The sequence below is a fragment of the Cnephaeus nilssonii genome (assembly GCF_951640355.1).
Source record: "Cnephaeus nilssonii genome assembly, chromosome: 20".
NCBI classification, from domain to species: Eukaryota; Metazoa; Chordata; class Mammalia; order Chiroptera; family Vespertilionidae; genus Cnephaeus; species Cnephaeus nilssonii.
In genome coordinates, this window is record NC_137091.1 from 4662597 (window position 1) to 4685851 (window position 23255).

The 23255-nt window shown below is 44.1% G+C and overlaps 1 protein-coding gene across 1 annotated transcript in view; it reads left to right on the forward strand.

Annotated features, from left to right (window-relative positions):
- Window positions 1-19221, forward strand: part of TOX3 (TOX high mobility group box family member 3) — a gene marked incomplete at its 3' end in the record, with an annotated part of 104417 nt that extends 85196 nt beyond the window's left edge. The window contains exons 4-7 of the mRNA XM_079759568.1: window positions 6674-6943; window positions 11529-11756; window positions 13955-14035; window positions 18490-19221. Of these exons, the coding sequence (XP_079615694.1) occupies window positions 6674-6943; window positions 11529-11756; window positions 13955-14035; window positions 18490-19221 (1311 nt within the window). The remainder of the gene's footprint in view (window positions 1-6673; window positions 6944-11528; window positions 11757-13954; window positions 14036-18489) is intronic.
- Between the last annotated feature and the right edge of the window lie 4034 nt (window positions 19222-23255).

The following is a 23255-nucleotide window of genomic DNA, read 5'->3' on the forward strand; positions in this document are numbered from 1 at the left end:
CTGATGACCTGCGATTGCAAAAATTAATCCTTGGATACTCTTCAAAACATAGGTTCAGATGTTAGCTCTGTGTTCTTGTTTACATTTGCATTCATGTTATTTATATATAAATCGAAGTGTCTACCGTTGGTTGAGATGGGTTGCCCATGAGTTATGACCAGTCAATGTTTATTGGGATGAACAACCCCACTAGATAGATACCAAGCCTTTCAACAAGTCCAGTGGCAGGAGGTCACTGAGTAAAACCCAGGCTTCCTGGGACGGGCTGCAGGACCTGCCACTGGATGGTCGGTCATTCCTTGCCTCTCTAGCTTTATAGTCAGTGTTGCTTTGTGGGGCCCCATAACCCTAGCCTCTCCTTTCATTATACTTTCTCATGCCCTGGGTCTTTGCACATGTTCTTCTCGGCCTAAGATGCTTTCCCCTCTTTTCTGGCTTTGTTAGCTTCTACTCTCCCTTTGCACCTCAGCTCAGTGGGTCACCTCCTCAGGGAAGCACCCCCTGATTTCTCTCCTGTGCATAATCTGGCCTATTGGCACCTCTCCGGTCCCACTGCATTTCACTCTTTACTTTGCCTACCCTGCTCCTGTCTGCACTGGCCTCCTCCCACTTGTCCAGCATGCCAGGCTCTCTCCACCTCTGACTTTGTCCTGCCGTTCGCTCCGTCCGGAGCATGCCGCTCCTCCTCTGACGGTTGGCTCCTCCTCATCCTTGAGACACCAGCTCAGTAGTCATCTCTGAGAAGCCTTGGCTCCTGACCTAAATCAGTGTCCTCACCCGCCCACAAATAGAGGCATTTTTTGAATAACCTGTTTATTTTCTTCACAGTAGTTGTCACCATTTGAATCTTGTGTATGCACAATTTTCCCATTTATGCAGGCAAGATGTAGACTTTGGGTACTTCCTTTGCCCCCACACCCACACCCCCACCTCCAGACAATTTCCATTATATTTGTCTAGGAAAGTTGTTGGCAAACCAGCGGGAGTTTGCCCCCCAGGAGACATTTGTCAAATGTCTGGACAGTTTGTGTTTGTCACAGCCTGGTGGGGGAGGGGAGAAGTACTAACAAAGCCCCTTCCCCAACAAAGAATGACAATGGATGACATGAACATGTCAATACTGTGGAGGTTGAGAAACTCTTACCTAACGTTACCAGACAGAGGGTGGACTGAGACCATGAAGAGAGAATGAGGCTTTCCCAAATGATGAACAATTTAGAAAACGATGCAATGAACCCGACATATAAAATCTAATTGTGCCCTAACCGGTTTGGCTCAGTGGATAGAGCATCATCCTGTGGACTCAAGGGTCCCAGGTTGGATTCCGGTCAAGGGCATGTACCTTGGTTGCGGGCACATCCCCAGTAGGGAGTGTGCAGGAGGCAGCTGATAGATGTTTCTCTCTCATCGATGTTTCTCTCTCTCCCTCTCCCTCCCTCTCTGTAAAAAAAATCAATAAAATATATTTTAAAAAATAAAATCTAATTGTGAAAGGAGTAGAAAACGGCTGTGAGGGTTCAACCCTTGTTGTTGGGTAGGAGAGGGGCATCCTCTTAAAATTCACTACTTGCTTTGCCTTTCCATGATCATTGGTAATTTTTTTCAAGATTGAATTTTAATTAAGAGGTAAGGATTTACAAAAAGGCATTACATGTCTTAGGTTTTATCATAAGAATGGAGTAAGAAATGTGTATCCATGGTTATACATGTCTTTATTGTGTCATTACTAGTAGGAAAAATTGTCAGCTATTTTGAAGGAGTATATATGAATTATTCTTGCTACACATTGTTATAGTAAATTTATTAGTCCATTCTAAATTCCGTTTAATTAGAGTAATGTTGAAATGAATGACAAGGTCATTTTCAAAGATAAGAGGATTGATAAATTGGGTTCTGTGGCCTGGCACATAGTAGGTGCTTAATAAATATGTTTAAACTGAGCTGACATCTTTCTCGTTTTAACTGGAAATTCCTAAGATCAAAGGAAACGTCTCTCCCAGGTTATATTTTTTTATGGAAAATGATTGGCGCTCTTAAGGATTGCCAAGTTCCCCAAGGCTGTTGTTAATAATCTGTGGCCCTAAAGGAACTCGAATCTCTGAAGAGACATTTTCACCATGAATCTTCTTAGACTGTAATCTTCACACATGGGAAGTGATTATCAGATAACTGTGGGCCATGCTAAACACTAGCAGATTGTGATGTGTTGATTATGTGGTTCAGAGGTTACTAGAAAACATTTTAGAGGCTCTTGGCGTATTGACCTGTGGGCGATAAGAAAGATAGGACTAGTGTGTTGTTGTTCTTTGTTTTCTGTGTGTGTGTGTGTGTGTTTGCATTTGAAAGCTACATGGCTAGCTCTATGTTTTGGCAAGGCCTTGTATTTTTCAGGGGTAATTTTTACTTTGTCTCTGCTGTAGAGGAACGCTATTTTTTTGAAGTGAAATATTATGACAATCTCAATATATAAAACAAATGAAAATGGAGTTCCTTTCATTAAAGGGAGGTTGTGGCCATGGAGAGCCCACAGGTCCACTTATCTCTCTCTGTGCCTCCACCATCGAGGCACCATGCTCCTTGGAGCGGCTTCTCCGTGGTCCGGAGAATCGCAGTGATCTAAGAATGGGTATAATGGCATCTAATTCTGGAGGCTTTTTAGAGGGTTGGCTTGGAGAATGCATGTGAGGCTTAGCACAAACCCTGGCACAGAGTTAACATTCAGCAAATGTTCCTTTTTGGTTCAGTGAACCCTGGCCATTGGTCAACAGCAGCTCCCAGGCGGTCAGGTCCACAGTAAAGGCATGCATTGCAGGCGAACTTGAGGGAGCGCTGGCTGGGGAAGCCAGGAAAGCTGACTGCTTGGCCTTCTGTTTGACTTTGAGATCCATCGGAGGTGCTCTGGGTGTGGGATGAGTCCATCGAGTATCGGTACGTGCTGGTTTTCATAGGCATTGGGGTCAAGAGAGCAAAATAACTCCTCTCTCAATGAGAGAGCTTGTAAATCAGATTGTCCCATTTGATGGCCGGGCCAGTTGAACTACTGTACTATTATACCGTCAGAATTTAAGTACTTATTTTAAATGCACTCTGGACATTGTTTGTAGATATCTGAAAATATTTAGATTGAAATACGTTGGAAAGGACTTTTCAAAAGCGTTCTAAGAGGTGAACATGGAGAGTAGAATTGAGAGTGAGCTACCTTCAGTCCCAGTAGTTGGGGCATGAGAGTGACGTAAGCAGGCAAAGGGTAGGACTTTAACAGGATGTGGAAGAGCGGACAGACAGCTCACGTTTTCCAAGAGAAATAGCCAAGGGTGTGGTAGGATGCTAGTAAAACATTAGGACAAAACGATGATGTGAAATCCACTCTTGTGATACAGTCTGCAGGGGGACGCGTGCCGGTAGAAGGCGGTATTTTAAGAACAGTGGAAGGCAGATTGTCAGGGAGACTGAGAAGCGTGGGGTTGTTCTGATACGGGGACTCATTTCTCTGGGGTTCCACAGGAACTTGATAACTCAGAAATTATTAAGAAATGGAAAAATTGTATATTTTACTATTCAACCTTAGCAATGAGCTACAGACTGTTTTAACTACTTGTAGATCTTTTGTTTTGTTTTGTTTTGTTTGTTTTAGATCTTTCACACTAAAGTATTCTAGTTTATTTATTTTGTTTCGTGTTTTTGTAAATGGAAAATGTTAAACTGCTCCCCTCCTTCCTCCAGTCCTAGTCCTTGTAATGTAACCATTGTTAGGAGTTTGGATGTACAATCCCCCCCCCCCTTTTTAAATAAAAAGGGGGCTATCCTCTATAATTATTTTGCAACTTGCTTTTTCACTTACTGTCTCTGAGATATCAGTCTAGGTCAGTGGTTTTGACTAAGAGCAATTTTGCTCCACACTGGATGGGCACTGTTTGGAGACATTTTAAAATATATATATTTTTTATTGATTTCAGAGAGGAAGGGAGGGGGGAGAGAGAGAAACATCAATGATGAGAGGGAATCATGGATCGGCTGCCTCCTGCACACCCCACACTGGGGATCGAGCCTGCAACCCGGGCATGTGCTGTGACTGGGAATCGAATCGTGACCTCCTGGGTCATATAGGTCGATGCCCAACCACTGAGCCACACCGGCTGGGCTAGAGACATTTTTGATTGTAGTGACTGGTGGGAGAGGGAGGGAGGTTGCTGCTGGCATCAGGGAGGTAGAGGCCAGCGTTGCTATAAACATCCTACGAAGCAAAAGGCAGCCCCCGCCACAAAGACGGCTCTGGTCCAATATGTTAAGGGTCAAGATTGAGGAGCTCTGCTCTAGGCCAATACATGCAGATCTCATTTCTTCTACTAGTTTCCTGTTGATAGCTGTGGCTTCTTAGTTAGTGGCATTTCACAGAGTTCGTATTCCAAAACCCAGTGCTCCCGTTTCGTTATTTACAATTCATCTGTTTCTGTATAGAGCACAAATCTAGCCTTATCCAAAAAAGATTCCAAAGAGGAGCAGTTAAGCATTCCCAGGCTTGGGTATACAATTAGATTCTGGTCACTGTGCGTCTAGAGAATTCGGTTTCAATAAAATCACAGACTCACTTTAAATGACAGGTTTTCAAATAAGTCATTTGAAAAGCATGTCTTTATTTTTTGATTCTTTGGAATTAAAAAAAAAAGCAACAACCCTTAAAGCGTCCCGTGTGACTGCCGAACACAGAAGGCTGGTTTTGAAGGGACAGCAGCGGCTTTCCGAGAAGCGGATTCGATGATCTGGACCTCCTTGTTATACATGCTTCTAAACATCCATTAGTACATTAAATCATGGCGGGTTGAACAAGAGAAAACAAAGCAGGTTTAAGAAAGAAAAGAAAAAGAGATAGCCAATCCTAAAGGTGCAGAATGACTTCCAGACTCTGGGGACATGGTAACTCCGATTGGGAACGACCCTCTGGCTAACCACAGGTTTTTGCTGAAAGGATACCCTCAGGCAAACCGATGCTCGCTGGGTGCTTGTCCAGCCCATGCCCCCCACATGGCCGATGCATTCCTGGAGGACTGGGCAGAGAAGGAGTTCTCTTGGAACTGTGCCAAGTGCAGTGGGACCAAAGCTATGTGTGTGAGGAGGGTGGCAAGCCCACTGGTGAGCCCAAGTGGGGGGACCTCAGCTTCACCTCTATTCTTGCCATCAGTTTGCTCAACAAAAAGCAAGAGTTCTAAGCCAATCTGAGAAAGACAAATGTCATATGATTTTCACTTATTTGTGGAATCTAATGAACAAAATGAATTGACCAATAAAATAAGACCTGAAGCAGGGAGGCATGGACAGACTGACATACCTCCATGTGGGGTTGGGGGGACGAGAAGAGATAAACCAAAGAACTTATATACTTATATGCACAGCCCATGGACACGAGCAATAGGGTGGTGAAGACCTGGTGGGGGGGAGGAGTAGGGGCTGGGAGAATGGGGGTGAATGGGGGTGAAAGGTAGATATTTGTATACTATCAACAATAAAAAGTATACATAAAAAAAAAGAAGCATGAGTTGGAAGTTTATTTCTCCTGTGACAATAGTCTATTTTAAATTATTCTTTTAAGTCATCCACTGACACTTCTATAGTGAAATAGACTCAGCTGGATAATTTGGGCTGTGTGCTTTTGACTTTTCAACTTTTTTAGCATGAGTCCTTATAGTTATGAGTCCTTATAGTTAATACAGTAATAGAGACCATAATATTGGGATAAGTCAGACCTATCAAAATTACAACTGGTAAATCTGTCTAGGGAATTGCAGACATTATACATTCAAGGTATAATTGATATATATCATTATTAATAGTTTCAGGTGTACAGCACAATGATTCAGTGTTTGTATACATTGACCTGGCCAGATTATTATGATCTCTGAACGCATAATAATCTGGCCACTCAGTATATATATATATTCTATATAATAAAAGGCTAATATGCAAATTGTCCACTCAACCAGGAGTTCAACCAGCAGGCAGGCCGGCAAACCGCCCATGTTCCCTCCCCCTGGCCAGGCTGGCCAGACCCCACCCATGCACGAATTCATGCACTGGGCCTCTAATATATAGTATATATACACTGAGTGGCCAGATTATTATGATCACTAAACGCATAATAATCTTGCCACTCAGTATATATTACAAAAGGATCACCACAATGAATCTAGTTAACATCTACCACCATACATAGCTAAAACACATTTTTTTTGTGATGAGTTTTTAAAAATATATATATTTTTATTGATTTCAGAGAAGAAGGGAGAGGGATAGAGAGATAAAAACATCAATGATGAGAATCATTGATCAGCTGCCTCCTGTGAGGACCAAGCTCACAATCTGGGCATGTGCCCTGACCAGGAATTGAACTGTGACCTCCTGGTTCATAGCTCAACACTTCACCACTGAGCCACGCCAACTGAGCTGTGATGACGACTTTTAAGATCTATTCTCTTAGCAACTTTCAAAGATGCAATGCAGTATTATTAACTAGAGTCCCCACATGCTGTTCATTACATCCTGATGACTGACTTGTTTTATAACTGGAATTGGTACCTTTTGCCCCCCTTCACCCATTCCGCCCACCCTCTACTCCCCAGAAGTCCACTGACATTTGGGAAAACTAAAAGAGTTTCCTCTGCTGCTATTGCCTTTTTAGGATCAGAGCCACACCCAGGTGTCCCAGTACCGCCAGGATCCGTCCTTGATCATGAGGTCCATCGTCCACATGACGGATGCCGCCCGCTCGGGGATCATGCCTCCCGCCCAGCTCACCACCATCAACCAGTCTCAGCTCAGTGCCCAGTTGGGGTTGAACTTGGGAGGAGCCAGTTTGCCCCACACGTCTCCTTCCCCTCCAGCGAGCAAATCGGCCACCCCCTCCCCTTCCAGCTCCATCAACGAAGAGGATGGGGATGACTCCAGCAGGGTAAGTTCACTGTGAAGTATAGAACCACCCAGAGAATTCGGGATCTCCCCCCCCCCCCAACCCCCTCATGCTCATGTCTTCCAATTTCATTCATGGTTTCACCTTCTTTCTCTTCATGGATTTGTGTTGGCATTTAAATGTATGATGATTTTTTTTTTTTCACTCTTTCACTTACTTTCAGTGTAACATGTATTCAATCCAAATTTGGGAGCTCTGGCTTCTCCTACTAGTTGGAAGGCATTGAGCAAGTTCATTTAACTCTGGTAGGCCTAATGTTCTGAATATGATAAAGGGGGGGCTCGCAGTAGGCTTTATTCTAAACATGCTTTGGTTCTGATTTAATGTTCATGTGGGTGAGTTTCATCCAGTTAATTGGCTGAACTACCACCCCATTTGACAGCCTTACACCTTGGATGGTGTTTATCATTCATGAAGTTCTAATTGTCTTACATCTTTGCTTTTGTCATGGGAAGTGTATATTATTTAAATCAGTGATGGGCAACCTTTTGAGCTTGGCGTGTCAAACTTCGCCAAAAAACTGAGCATAACTCGGGTAGTGTGTCACTTTGAGGAAAAAACATTATTTCGCAAATGTTTCATCCTCGGCATGTGGCCGCCTCAGCGGCTGCGTGCCATCAGAAATGGCTACGCGTGTCAGTGCTGACACGCGTGTCATAGGTTCGCCATCACTGATTTAAATATACATAGTTTGAAGTAAAAGCTTAGTTGCAGGCGTGGTTTTTCTGAATGCCTAGAAAAGTGTTCTGTTTCATGAAATTGACTTATTCTGGGTCCACAATTTACTCCTTCCTTATTCATGAATTAGAGGTTGTACACCTACTGTGTGCTTGGCATTTTACTTGGTTCTGGTGAGATAAAGATAAGAGCTACTACCTATGGGACTCCCCACTGGGGGGGGAAGAGCCATGTTGAAAAGGAGCTGCAGATGTGATTAGCGGAATAATTGATGTTCCCAGTGCCCTGACATTGTAATCTATTCTGCTTGGGAGAGCAGCCTGAGGACCACTTTATTGGGGAGCTGATATTTGAATTAGGTCTAAGAGGATACATAAAAGTTTGTGAGGTAGAGGAGAGAGGCCAGCATTCTGGTAGATGGAGTAATGGAAGCACATTGGAATTTATGGCTCTCATGAACAGTGTGATATGAAGGAGGAAAGATAGGAGTTAGAGAAAGAAAATGTGGTAGCCTTTCTCTTGTGGGCAGTTGAGGGCTGATTAATTATTTGTATAGTGGGATGGTAAAAGCAAATCTAGGCTTTAGAAAGATAACTTAGGCTATATATAGAACGCATCACAGAGGGCGGGACTTGAGAAAAGGAAACCAATGAGAAGATGCTTTCTATGAAGTGTTTCTTGTTAGCAAAGGAAGGAGTGGCCGGGAGGTGCCAGATCAGTGAGACACTGCAGAGGGAGAATCATCGGGGTTTGGTGACCCACTGGAGTTGAAGGAAGAAGGAATATTGGGGTTTAGTTTAAGAGCCAACATGCCTGTCAGTAAATGAGAGGATCACCCCAGAAACTCAGGAGAGTTATTTTTTCCCCCCTGATGGGGAAGGTGAGAGTTTGGCATGTGATGGGTTGAACTTGAGACGCTTATCGTTGAGTCTACAACTCAGATCATTGGAAGTGCAACTGGGGACTTGGGACCCTCAGCACATAAACATGAAGACATGGGAGTAATCAAGAATTCCTACAAGTGTCCAAGGAGCAAGTCAAGGCCAGAACCCAGTGCATCATTTATTTTTAAGTAGCAAATGGAAGAAGAGAAGTTAGAGAAGACGGAGAGGATGAGAACAGGGTGCGGGTAGAGTCCTGTTGTAGGGATTTCAAGAGGGAGGGCTTGGTCGATGGCATCCTGTTAGTACCCACTGAACACAGGGCAGGCAAATGCACTAACAGTCTCTGCTCACACGAGGACTTCAGTGAGGTGAAGTCAGAAATAACGATGCAAGAAACCAAAGGGTGTCAAGGTACAGCTAAGTGATCGATGGTCATTACATAAGCCAAATGGATACCTTTCACTTCACTCCTGTTTCTACTGATGTTAATACTTACCTCCGTGCCAGACTGAAATTGTTTTGCCTCCAGAGAAATTTTTCTGTGACTCCTAAGCTTGCTCCATTTTAAGCGACTGTCTATGTTTTATGTAAAGACGGAAAAAAAATCCAGTTTCCATTTTAAGTAACTTACCTGGGAAAGAAAGATTAATTTTATCGTTGATTATGCCTTTGGGATAAAGCTCTTTCTTCACCTTTCTCAACCCTTTTGAATCAACTACAAAAAAGTTTCTTTAGGAGAGTTCATTCTGAGCTTTTATTTAAATGGGTGAGATTCTTCATTTCTCATTTGTTCTTAAAAAGGGAATGGCAATCAGGGCAAGTCAAGTTTATCCAAGAAAGATGCCAAAAATTGTTAACATTTGAATGTTGTTTTTCAGAGAATGAAATTAGATGCCTCTTATTTGGAAAAAGCTGCCCTGGAAATTAATTAAATCTTGCCATTGGCGCAAACAATGCTATATCCCCTTCCCCCCCCCCCCCCCCCAGGAAAAGAATATAGATGTCTGACTCAATTAGAAATATATATATATATATATATATATATATATATATATATATATATAGTGGCTAAAGTAATATTTTTTCATTAAAGGAAAACTTGGCTTTAATTGAAGTTCTGTCTAAAAGGCATCTGACTCCTTTGCAAGTTCAGATTCATTAACTAGAGCTAAACAAGTCTCACTTATTCTGAGAATTTAGAAAAAAAGACTATGAGGCTTATAAACTTTTGCTGGGTTAATTGTGTGAGTTATCCGAGCTGCCCTTTGGGGGAAAGGTGAAATATGGCTTAACACCATCGGAAGTATGTGCGGTGCTGGCATAAAGCGTGGATGTTGTTACCTCTCAAATAGTGCCAACAGTAAGTTCACCCGGAAGTAGATTAGCGATTTCCCAATGGCTTAGGAGTTTCACGCTCTCAAAGACACGCTACTTACCCAGTTTCCTCCCCAAGAATTTTACTGGTTGGATTAAGTTCCAAATGCCTCTCATTCAGAAAGTAATGATACTCTTGGAAAATCTGAATTAAGGTTTAAGATTTAAGGCCGTGAAAAGCCAATCTGTTTGTAGCTTGAATCTATCTCTGCTGATCTTACCCCAGGCTGGCTTTTAAGACAACGTTGGGTCAAACATTTCCGCATTCTTGAGGAAGTAGCTGCAAAATGATCTGCAGGGTAGTCACATGATAATCTAAGGGGATGAAACAAGGTTGATCCATCATTTCCCCTGCTTGTCTGATGAGTATAGAATATTTGGAATTAGGTGGTGGTAGCAGGGGAATCTGAAAATCCGTGGTTTACATGGTTGCAGGGCTGTATCTGTATCATTTCTAGGAGCTCATATTGTGAATCTGTGTGAGCATCTGTATGGCAGTATTATTCTGGGCAAGCTTATTTACCATCTATATGTGTGTGTGTGTGTGTGTGTGTGTATATATATAAAAGCCTAAGCGACCAAATGACCGGTCAACCGGTCACTATGACGTGCACTGACCACCAGGGGACAGACGCTCAATGCATAGGATGATCAGGCTCTCTCCTGTCTGGATCTGGCCTTCTGGGATTGGGCTCCCTCCTGTGTGGATCAGGCCTGTGAGGATCGGGCTGAAACTGGTTATCTGACATCCCCGAGTGGTCTCGGATTGCGAGAGGGTGCAAGCCAGGCCGAAGGACCCCACTGGTGCACGAATCCATGCACCAGGCTTCTAGTATATAATAAAAATCATCTTCTTGGTCTTTTTTTTAGCCTTGGTGAGTTTCAGATCAACTGTTGCTCTATCACAGATTGTTAATTCTGTGAAGGGTATCCATTTCCTTTCTATCTCCCATTAAAGGAGTTTTGACATGCATTTCTCGTTCTCCTCTTCTTTAGAAAGTTATTGTTTTAGAAAATAAAGATGACCTTACCCTTATTGTACAATCTTAGGGGTTGCAGCTAATTTCTAGTTGAGTTTCCGGAGACCCGTTAATAAAGTAACACTCTGGCAAAATAAAAAATGAGCCTCAAAAAAACAACAATAACAACAAAAAAACACATAATTCAGACCCATCCTACATATGGCGTGTGACTATGGCAAGGGGCCTCATTTAAAATATCTGAATAGGATTGATATCCTGAATGTTATTTAGGTTTACTTTTAAAACCCCTGAAAAAGTGAAATGTTTTGTTTATGTATACATGTGTAGCCTCTGTGTGTGTGTGTGTGTGTGTGTGTGTAGAGAGAGAGAGCATTGCCTGGTATGGAGGGTCCTTTTTCATTACTCATAACTGCTAATTAGAGCATATGTTGTAACTAGATTGAAGATACCTCTAGATCTCATTAATCAAGGTTCTAAATGCTAATCCCTGCTGTCCAGTGAATGCTAAGCAAATCCGCCCCGCCCCCGCTCTGCCTGGGGGTTCATCTGTGGACGATGCTTCTCCAAACCTTAAAAGAACAATTGTGGACCCAAGTAGGTCTTGCTGCAAAGACATTCCAGGCAGTGAATTTTCTTCGTGCTTTGCAGGCCATCGGGGAGAAAAGAGCGGCTCCAGATTCTGGCAAGAAGCCCAAGACGCCAAAGAAAAAGAAAAAGAAGGATCCCAATGAGCCCCAGAAGCCAGTGTCCGCATATGCCCTGTTTTTCAGGGACACACAGGCTGCCATTAAAGGTCAAAACCCCAACGCCACCTTTGGAGAGGTCTCAAAAATCGTGGCGTCCATGTGGGACAGTCTGGGAGAGGAACAAAAACAGGTAAGACAGAGCTCCGTGGTGGCCACACGACTAAAAAGTGGCCGGGCTGGTCCTTACATCTTTATTTTTTTTTTTTAATTCCTCACCTGAGGATGTTTTTATTTTTAATTTTTATTGATTTTAGAGAGAGACGGGGAGAGAGAGAGAGCAAACATCAACTAGTTGCCTCCTGTACATGCCCCAACCAGGGATCGAACCCACAACCTATTGGTGTATAGGACGATGCTCCAACCAACTGAGCCACCTAGTCAGGGCTCCTTACATCTTTTTTTTTTTTTTTAAATACTTTTTATTGATTTTTAGAGAAAGAGGAAGGGAGTGGGAGAGAGAGAAACATCGATGTGATTGCGTAACATCAATTGGCTGCCTCCTGCACACCCTCTACCAGAGACCAGGCCTGTAACCTTTGCATGTGCCCTGACCGGGAATTGAACCAGGAACCTTTTGGTGCATCGGACAACGATGCTCCAACCAACTGAGCTGCACCGCCAGGGCAATATCTTTTCTGAGTGAATATGTTCATTTAATGTGATCACTTCCCACAAAATCCTTTCTAAGCTATGGAATGGAAAACACACACCACACACACACACACACACACACACACACACACACACACGAATATATGAACACAACCCATTCTCCAGTTATATGGATTCCTCAGTTCCTATAAAGATGCGTGATCTGAACCCATTCAGAGGAGAGTTGGAGGAAATCCAGGCAGTACCCTGCAAGCATAAACCTTTGATGATAATCTTTTCACTTTAAACAATGTGGACTGTTTTCCCCCTTTGTTCCAAAAGGGCACCACAAAGCCACGGGGTCCATCCCACTTGCCTTTTCTGTGATCATCTTTCTGCACTCTCATGCTGTCCTAGTGGGTTTCCAAACTTTGAAGCCGTCCCTGCGTGTCTCATTATTTTCCCCAGGCATTTGAAATGTTATGCCAGGTTCATTTGAAAGCTCGGCAGTTTGAGAGGTATTGGGAGATTAGCCAGGCTGGTGGGAGATACTTCCTTAGGGCCTGGTCTCTTCTCCTCCTCCCTGCAACTCCTCCACACAGTGCAGAAAAGAAAGGCATCCCTGAGGGTCAGTCCTCCCCTGGCTCCTTTCGTGAAACTCCAATGACCATTAATAGGAGTTAACTTGAAGAATAGACCCCTATTCGTAAGAACATAGACTAATTGTTTTAGGGTTGGAGAGTGGAAAACCCTTGATTTTTTTCCTTTCTTGACAAATCATGATATCATTTTTACCAGCTGGTTTTGTTGGGAGGGTGCGACTACAGAAGTTGCCTGTGTGTTTGCAGTGTGTGGCAGACTGATTTTCTAACCCAGACATGTAACCTGAAGGGTCTGGCTAACGGCTTCATCCAACTTTTCAACTCTGGGGAGAAAGATAAGCTTTGGTCTAATACTTAGCCATCAGGTCATTGTTAGAAAAAGAAGCCCAGATCTTATGTAATATTCTGGGAAGTGTTTATGTAACTCATACATCTCACTAATGGAAATCTCCCCACTTTTACTATGTACGGCTTTTCTTCTCTGCAAAAGAAAACCAAGGTCCAAGGCCTCTATCCTTTCTGTCTTCACACACTCTACCTATTGATGGTGTTTTGTTTTGTTTTTTAAATATACATTTATTGATTTCAGAGAGGAAGGGAGAGGGGGAGAGAGATAGAAACATCAATGATGAGAGAGAATCATTGATTGGCTGTCTCCTGCATGCCCCCTACTCAACCCCCGCAACCTGGGCATGTGACCAGGAATTGAACTGTGACCTACTGGTTCATAGGTCAACTATCAACCACTGAGCCACACTGGCCCAGAAAACTCGTTACTTTTTATAATTTCAACCATTTGCAGCAAATGTTATTCTTCTTACTTCCTTATTTACTGCCTTCGTATGAGATCCTTCACTGTTACTCTAAAAAAATCTACGCTATACCCTGAAATATCTTTTTCTCATTTCCCACAGTAAACATCAAAATTGTGTTCCAGTGAGGGTGGCTGGGTTTTGTTTTGAGGTGTGTGTGTGTGTGTGTGTGTGTGTGTGTGTGTGTGTGTGTGTTTACATTGATCAAAGCCACGGAGACCAGATTTTTATGTGTTATGTGATTAGGTCACATTGTGACCTAAACTGTACAACAGGTATTTCGTGGTTCAGAACGGGTGGTGCTAAATGTGGCCTTTCGACAGGTGTATAAAAGGAAAACGGAAGCTGCCAAGAAGGAGTACCTGAAGGCGCTGGCCGCATACAGGGCCAGCCTCGTGTCTAAGGTAAGCCGATCTCTGAGAGGTACAAGGTGGAAAACAGCATCTCTGCTTCCCCCGCCCCCCTCATCATTGAACACATAAATGCAACTTGCCTCAGATTTGACCGAAAAAGCCTCTTGAACAACTCACGCATTTATTTGTTTCCATTAAGGATTCCTGGCATGATGGCATGAAAAATATGATAAGTGGAAGTAATTTCAGCTGCTAAATCAAAATGGTTGCCAAAGGATTCACTGGTCTCTAGATGCGTGGTGAAGCTATTTAAACAAATTTTAAATAGCCTCTTAGTCTTTCGTTGAAGTCAGAGACGGAGCTGTGTGTCCATGCCCTGTGTTTAAGCTGGGAGGCATGTCTGTCTTGCATTGTGGGACATCATGTCATAAATCCGCCAATGACTTCATTATTGCAAGAGGGGAGGCTGCATTTTTTGACCAGACTGTTCCATATCATATAAATAAATAAACCTCATGACTATTTAAAATAAAATTACGCTCCCAGTACTAAAAAATAAAGACATGTCTATGTATTATACATCGAGTATACAATGGACCCTGATGTATTATAAAATGCACCAACATCCCAAAGCAAATGTCACTCTAGATTATTATTACCTTGATCCAAAAGGAGCCTGAGCTATTACATTATATTATTTTAACATTTAATTAACTTTGTCTTCAGCCCCCCCTAGAATTTAGAGAGGCTTTGGGGAGATTAAATTGAGCTAAGGGTTTTTATCTTGATGTATGTCCCCTGGCAAGCAGAGATTCCATTTCCTTGTCATTGTTTTTGCCTACAATCCCACATAGGGCCTCAGGGCGTGGTAGGCTGCAAGGCTATTTGAAAGGGTGTATCCCGTTTTTCTCTTCCAGTTGTCTCTCCTTTATGTTAAAATCTATCATGCTCAGCTGCTCAGAATCAGAGCAAGAGAAGTCCTCCTGCCTTGGGCCGCTGGTGGGACACTTTCCACTTCGTTAGAAGGAGAAAAAGCGGTCTTTAGGTCACTAGCAAAACCTTTTTCTGAGACTCTGGAAGACACACATTGAAAGATAGGATGCCCACATGATCTCACTCATGTGCGGAATCTAAGCAACAAAATAAACTGATGAACGGAGTGGATCCAGAGACATAGACGCATGGAACAGAGTGCGGAATCTTAGAGGAAACGCAGGGGAGTATGAGGGAGTGGGAAGAGATCAACCAAAGACCTTATGTGCATATATACATCACCCATGGACACACACAATAAGGTGGTGAAGGCCTGGGGCGAGGGGGGTGGGGGCGAGCTAGAGGGGATCAATGGGGGAAAAGGGGGACATATGTAATACTTTTAACAATAAATCATTATTTAAAAAAGCAAGCAAGCTAGGGTACCTATTCTGGCCTCAGATTTGTCATTGGCAGAAAACAACTGAATGTGGGCCATTGCTATTCAGAATTGAGGTCGGTCCACGGCTCATTAGGAGGAGAGAAGTGAGTAGAGTAAGGATGTGCACGCACTTCCTCCCTCAGTGGGTCATTTATTCACTCACTCACCCAGGAGCAGGGCGAGGTGATCTTTGTGGTTTAGAGCATGAGTCACTGACCGTAGGTGGATTTCAGCCAAGAGCCAGTGACTAACTCAAAGGCATTAAGGAAATCGCAGCCATGCTTGGGCTCATCAACTCTGCGGCTGGCTTAGAAGGGAAACGTTAAATGTGACACATTGGATGCTAGAAACTAGCTTCAAGAAATATATATTTTAATGGGATTCAGTGACTCCAAAAAGTCAATCAGATGGGATGTTAAAAGAATCAATCTAAAATATTGTTTATTGGTGTATAGCTTCCTCAAGTCAGTGCAGTTTAAGGGCTTCCTAAATTTACATTCAGAGACCTGGCGGGCGGCTACAATAGTCCTCGAGGTGTAAGTTCAGAATAACTTCAACCTGGACCGCACGGGTGAAACGGGCTAATATGCTGATCTCACAGGAAGCACCGTCTCATTGTACAGTGTAGTGATCAGCCCGCCCCTGAAGAACTGGTTCTGTTTTGGGGACCCCACGATTTAAAGAGGAATGGCGATCAGTTGAAGGCCCCCCAGAGGGTGGCCTCAAACGCTGATGATGAGGACTGAAAACCAAATCGTGTTCAAGTCATAGAAAGACACAGGGACGCAGATGATGTCAGTCTTCAAATGTGAAGACCATCATGTGACAGAGGCCGGAGTTTCGTCTTCGAGTCTTACATAGAACTCATCCAAGGAGTGAGGTTATGGGGAGCATGATTTCAGCCTCCCCCTGAGCCATGACACGGAGGGTGGCGTCATATGTGCATATAACTTGTGTCTCTACCTTCGGAGCCAGGACTCACCCTCTAATGATGTGACTACTGTCACTTTCAGTTTTCACAACAGCCAGGACATTAATGGAGGCTTACTGTTCAGTGATACCATGTATTCACACAGACGCCATCAGCGATGGCTTTTCCTACACCGAGTGACTATATCAGAGATTTTCAACCAGTGTGCTGTAAGAATTTTTAAAACACGCAATACTTGGCTTTTATTCAGGGGTACCAACCTCTTTTCTCTTAGACTGTCAAATAAAAAAAATGACAACAGCCCTAGTTGGGTTGCACAGTGTTTAGAGCATCAGCCTGCAGACTGAAGGGGCGTGGATTCGACTCTGGTCAACAGCACATACCTTGGTTGCAGGCTCAATCCCTGGCCCCAACCGGGGCATGTGCAAGAGGCAACCTGTCAATGTGTCTCTCTCACATTGATGTCTCTCTCTCTCTTTGTCTCTCCGCCTCCCTCCCTTCCACTCTCTAAGAAAAAAAAAAAAAAAAAAAAATCCTTGGAAAAAATATCCTCAGGTGAGGACGAACAACAACAACAACAACAAAAAAACGAAAGAAAGAAAAAATGACAGCCAACACAATAATAGCCATCCAATGTGAATGAATCGAAATTATACCTTTTTTTTTTTTTTTTTTGTCAGATCAGCAAAAACTATAGTTTTTGGTGTGCCGCGACTTTTAGTAATAGTTTTGGGAGATGAAAAAGGTTGAAAATCGCTAGTCTGCATCTGTAAGGTCACTTCTCAGGTTCCTTCTAATAGTAGATTTTATAAATCCGAGCGATAAAAATGCAGAAGTAGATATTCAGAGTCATTTAAAGAGAGTGGGTATCAGCTCAATGGCTCCATGGTGACCCCACTACCCTGTCTCCCAAACCTCCTAGTTCTGTGAAGATAAGGAGGAAATATAGTCTTTAGGAGGAATCACTCTAATCCCTGTTGCATCAGTAAAATATATATTTTTGAGGCAGTAATTCTGTGTTTTTGGTACAGGATATAATAGCTAGTTTCTCTCTAGGCTGAGCCCCAGATGGGTTGTTTATAACAGGTTATTCAGTCACATGAGTTTTAAACATTCTTCCCTCATCTATGGCTGCTTTGGTAAATTCTGGAACTCCTTGCAAATACTTGGTAAAATAAACCATTTCTCACACTGTAAAGTACTTCAATGTAGTACCTCTAAGGAATTCAGTTATGTTGTTCTTATGTCCAAGTGAGCACTGTTATACAGTAATCATGCACATACATGGCTTTGGTGTTTTCCGGTAGCTGTGGTTGTTAGTAAAAGCTGCTAACATTTACTCAACGGTTCCCGTGGGCCAGGCACTGTTCTAACATGCCTCACACGAATGAATTCATTCTCATGACCTCTACACAAGGCAGATATCATAAAACCCCATTTTATAGACAAGGAAACTGAGGAACAACCAGATGAATTAATTAGCCCCCAAAACAGAGATCTTAAGTCATAGAGGTAGATTGGTGCTCAGGCAGTCTGTACTCTATGTCAATATTGGGTGGAGAGGTTAGTGCCGACTTAAATGCTGAAGAATTGTTGCTCTTCAATATGTGTATCAGTCATCTATCACTATAGTATAGCTGCGTAACAAGCAGCTCCAAAGCCAAGACTTAAAAAGATAAGGGTTGATCTCAGAGAGTGCCAGTTAGCTGGTTGGTTCTTCAGATTGAGGGCATGGTGGGCAGGATTAGCTAGATCTGCTCATCTGTCTGCAATGCGTGTGGAGGTCAGGAGTGAGGGGCAATGGACTCATTCTCATAGGTGGCAGGCAGTTGGCGGGCTCCTGAGCAGGGTGACTGGGTCATGCACGTGTCCTCACGCACTTGGCAGTGGCAGTTCTGAGAGGTGGTGTGTGTGGAAGGGTACAAGGCCCAGTGACACCTCGCTCCCACCACATTCCGGCCAGCAGAGCAGAGGCACAAGGCCGGCCGCAGTCAAGAGGCGGGAAATTTGATTCTATCCCGGGGACGAGCTAAAAAGCCACATGGCAAAGGGCTTGGGGATGGGGAAGCATGCATCATGGTGGCCATCCTGAAAAAAATGCTTACCTGTGTTAACTACGCATGCATTTTCATACTTGGGACTTTCCCTCCCGGAATGCAGGCGGCCGCAGAATCGGCGGAAGCCCAGACCATTCGTTCTGTTCAGCAGACCCTGGCGTCCACCAATCTGACATCCTCCCTCCTCCTCAACCCTCCGCTGCCTCCGCACGGAGCGGTGGCGGCGGCCGCGCCCCAGACCCTGCAGCAACAGTCGCTCCCTCGCTCCATTGCTCCCAAGCCCTTGCCCATGAGACTGCCCATGAACCAGATCGTCACGGCGGTCACCATTGCGGCCAACATGCCGTCGAACCTTGGGGCGCCGCTGATCAGCTCCCTGGGCGCGAGCCTGGTGGGCTCGGCGTCCGCCACGCAGGTGAGCCCGTCCGTGCAGACCCCGCAGCAGCAGCAGCTGCAGCAGCTCCAGCAGCAGCAGACCCAGCAGCAGCAGCTGCAGCTGCAGCAGATGCACCAGCAGCTCCAGCAGCAGATGCAGCAGCAGCACTTCCAGCAGCACCTGCAGCAGCAGCTCAGCCAGCAGCAGCTCCAGCAGCAGCTCAGCCAGCAGCAGCTGCAGCAGCAGCTCCAACAGCAGCTGCAGCTCCAACAGCAGCTGCAGCACATGCAGCACCCGTCGCAGCCTTCGCCGCGCCAGCACTCGCCCGGCAGCGCCCCGCAGATGACGTCCCCCGTCCCCGCCATCGGGAGCCCCCAGCCGGCCTCCCAGCCGCAGCACCAGTCGCAGATACAGTCCCAGACACAGACTCAAGTGTTACCGCAGGTCAGTATTTTCTGAAGACGCGCAGCGAGCGGCAGGCGGATGGATGGGCGCGCGGAGGCCGGCGGAGGGTCCACTGTCCCCGCGGCGGAGACTCCTCCATCCCACGGCGGAGACTCGGAAGCCGGTGTTGGCCCTGCAGACAGGCGTCGCAGATCCCACGGTCCTCTGAAGTGTCTATTAGATAGGCAATAAGAACTGCAGCGTAGCTGAGCATCCTCCTCTAGCTGACTCGAAAACCACTTGGGTTTTCCACAAGAAAAGCTGTGCTCTTTGATGTGATGCCTTTTCTTAATTTATTCAGGCTCTACCTACGATATGTGAATCAAACCGTTTCATGAATCCTGGGACCTACCGAGGACGTCATGGGGCCTCTCTGAGTCGCAGGACATGGCCTCAGGCCTCCAGATAAGTGACTAGACCGCACTTCCAGGCTACGGGGACTCATGAAACCCCCCAAAATGAAAAGCACAGTTGTAACTACCTGAATAGGAAGAGTCCCGTGTCATACAAACATTTGTATGACATGAATAGTCGATGGCATTTTTTTGTCATGAAAAAATAATAATGTAAATCACAGACTTTTGCCAAAGGTCTTATTTTTTTTTCCTAAATATCACCAGAAAAAGACAAAAAAAAACAACACAAGCGATTAGATTCAGTTACTGACTCATTTCCACTTTTTACCCACGACTTCTCCAAATTGAACAATATCTAATGACCACTGTTAGCCCATTATATCCATTCCAATTAGAGGAAAAGAATGTGAATATTATATTCTGTGTTTTGAGTGACAAGTTTCGAAAAATAAAAACACTGTATTTTTAAAAGGGAAATGAACTTAAATGAAAGCAGTTATTACAAAAGTTAAGATTTAAAGAAAAAAAAAGCGAGAGTTTTTATTATGATGTAATACCGGTAGAATATTTAACAGGCGCACCGCATCTGAATAATCAATGTAAATATTTTCTTTCCAAGTTGTACGTTTTCCTATCATGTGTTGTAAAGTTTTCATAAATGAGGCTTTAACGTAAACACTGGTGACACCGACCATTCATTGCTACGTTGCTTATTGTGTTTTTACGCTGTTTTATACTTTTTTATGAGTTACGATAGCAGCCATTGAGTTGTTTGTATTTTGCTTAACTAAAACAAAAAATGCTTTTATCTTGCTATAGAATAAACACATTTCAGTAAAGACTGTGGGCTGTATTTTGATGCAACAACCCGGAAACTGTTCACTTTTCAAATAAAATGATCTGTCACGTTTCACTTTTGGTTCCTTGAATACGTGTCGGAGGGGGGAGTAGGCCACACACACCGACTTGTGTTGGGGCTCAAGATCGTCTTCCCTTTTCAGTTGGAAATGGGATGTCAGAGCTAAGGGTGTGGATGGCCTGGCCCCAAACCAGGGCCCCTGAGAAAAACAAAGCCACAGAAAATACTTTGGAAATAGTTTGGGGTGATCTTTTTGTGAAGGGGCTAGCCTGGAAGGTAAGGAGAGAGGAAGAAGCACGCGTCTGCTATGAGGGGGCGCGAGCGAGCTGGCCTGGGGTGGAGATTGCTCTTAAAACCCGTGCTCATTCTTAAGCCAAAATCAGGATTTCCGTGCCCACGCCGTCCCCCCTTCTCCTCGCTCCTGATGGCTCCTCTTGGAGAACACTGTGACCACGATCCCCAGTTGTCTTGCATGATTAATTACAGCATCTGTTGTGTCAGAAGCTATAATGAAGAGGTCTTGATAAAAATTGCAAATTACCACTGGCAACAGTCTTCCCCTGCTTATGATAAAATGAAAATTAAAAACAGCAAGTGTCAAGCCTGACCAGACTCGCATCTGGAGGGGAAAAAAAACACACAACCAAACGAGGGCGTGAGTAGTCGGGTCCGTAGTTAGCGAGTGCGAGGCACTCAAAAAATAATGGACTCTGGATGCTTCAAAGTTGTTGCATCTCAAAGAATATTTACTGTATGTTGTGGGCTATGAATAATGAATCCGGCTTTTAATATTTCATAATCCTCTCGTCCTCTGTAGAATGTACAAATATTGAACAGCAAGAGATTCTAATTATAAATTTATAGATTTCTTGCTGTAGAGAAATGTATGTCTAAATGGAAGCTTTTCCTAAGATGCATGCGCTGACAGGTCTCCCCGTGCAGGTTGCGGATGGTGCCTCATCACATCTACGAGGGGGCAGCTGTACCCCACATGGGAGGGATCTGCTCGCATCAGATCCATCAGAAGCAGAACCAACGGGAGAAAGGTTTTCTGTGGATCCAGACGAACGTTACAGAACAATAAGAGGCATTTTATATTCTGTTGTGAAACCTTTAGACAAATGTCTTCAGAATTAATTGCTAGACTCCATGTGACAGTAATTGTGTATTAGTTCTGTAATTGTCATTTTGAAAACCCATGAAGTATTGCTGGGGGGAAGAAATGTCACTAGTGATAAGGCTTAATTGCAAGTGAAGTCTGTGTTCGACTGTTTGCAGTTAGAAGCAGGTGTTGTAACATCTATTAAATGACTTTCTAAATCTTGGGTTTTATCACATTTGATTAAATGCTGCTAAGCCACTGATGGTCAATGTCAAGGGGGGAAAACAGTTCCGTTCCTCCAGTTTCAAAAATTAATCATCAGGCAAAACTATATGTTATAAAACGCCCGAAGGCTTGAATCATGAAAAGAATTTCCCCCAGACTTGGGACCAAATTCTTTTTCTCAGGACTCACTAAGAATACGGTGAATCAACTTGGATTTCAATTTGTACATGTGTTCCTGGTACCTTGAAATTAAGAACTTGGTGTACTTTTAGTGGTGGTTACAGGTCAGAAATAAATCAGGGTGCTGAAAAGTAGGCCTGAGAAATGTGGAAGCTGATTAGTGTGGCGCCCCAATGGCCTTCAAGCCTTCCCCCTTACGTGTCCACAATCATTAACAAGGCCCTCCCACCCCCTCCACCTCCATCACACACCTTTTCTTCTCTGTCCCCCCTGCCGTGGGCACATAATTTTATTACTCTGGCTAAACATGTTCTCGTTCTTGCATTAACCTGTATGCCGTATGATGGAATAACCTACGGAGTTTTCCTTTGTAGCTGACACGGGGTCATTAGTTCCTGACTCCCAAGAACAAAAGCCTCAATGCCTTTGTTGCGGCATCATTTCTGCGGTAGATTACCACCTGACGGGAGTTTGAAGGCTTTCGAGACAAATGGATTCCTAGCTCAAGTGTGAGCAGAAGTCCTCTGCCGCGTGCATTCAGGGGGCTTCAGATGTCTGAATGGTCTCTCTCCCCTTTCTCACTTCATGGAGCTTTTTTTTTCCTCAGCACTGGACTTCAATCTAACCTTCCCTCCTCCCCCCCAACCACCTCTCCACTGTCTTTGTTTGGCTTTTGTTTCGCAACAGCTGTTATTATCGTTTTTTTGGTCAGCTGTGATTGCTGGAGGCAAAATAGGACCAGATGGTGTTTTGCTATGCATGAATGGGGAGTTAGAGGGGTTGCGATTGAATAGGCCAAGTTTGAATGGTGTCTGTGCACCACCTGCCTGCCTGGGCTGCGGCGCACACATCACAGGAGCATGATCCGCCGCAGACCCACCAGCTTCGGATGGGAAAGTGGGGAGCGGAGTGGTTTCCCCCATATTTATTGATCTTCCATGCGCTGACCGAATAATCCAGGCAATCTGAGTTAATTGGATATGACACAGCTTGGGTGTGCAGTCTCTCACTCTAGAATTCCTGGTTTGCTTTAAGGATTTCATTTTTCTCCAAAGTAGACACACACAGGCACACACATACACACACAGACACACACACACATAACAAAACTTACTAGGCTAAGTAGGCAAAGTGGCTAATATAAAATTATGTAGGTTTCAGGGGCATAATTCTGTACTACATCATCCATATATTGTATTGTGCGTTCACATCCCAAGTCAAGTTTATTAACCAATGTCACCCCAATCAAGTCAATAAAAAATACATTTTGAAAAGTCTAAGATTGTAGACTTTCAGAGTCTCAGGCTGAGGTGTTAGGAAGGTGAGC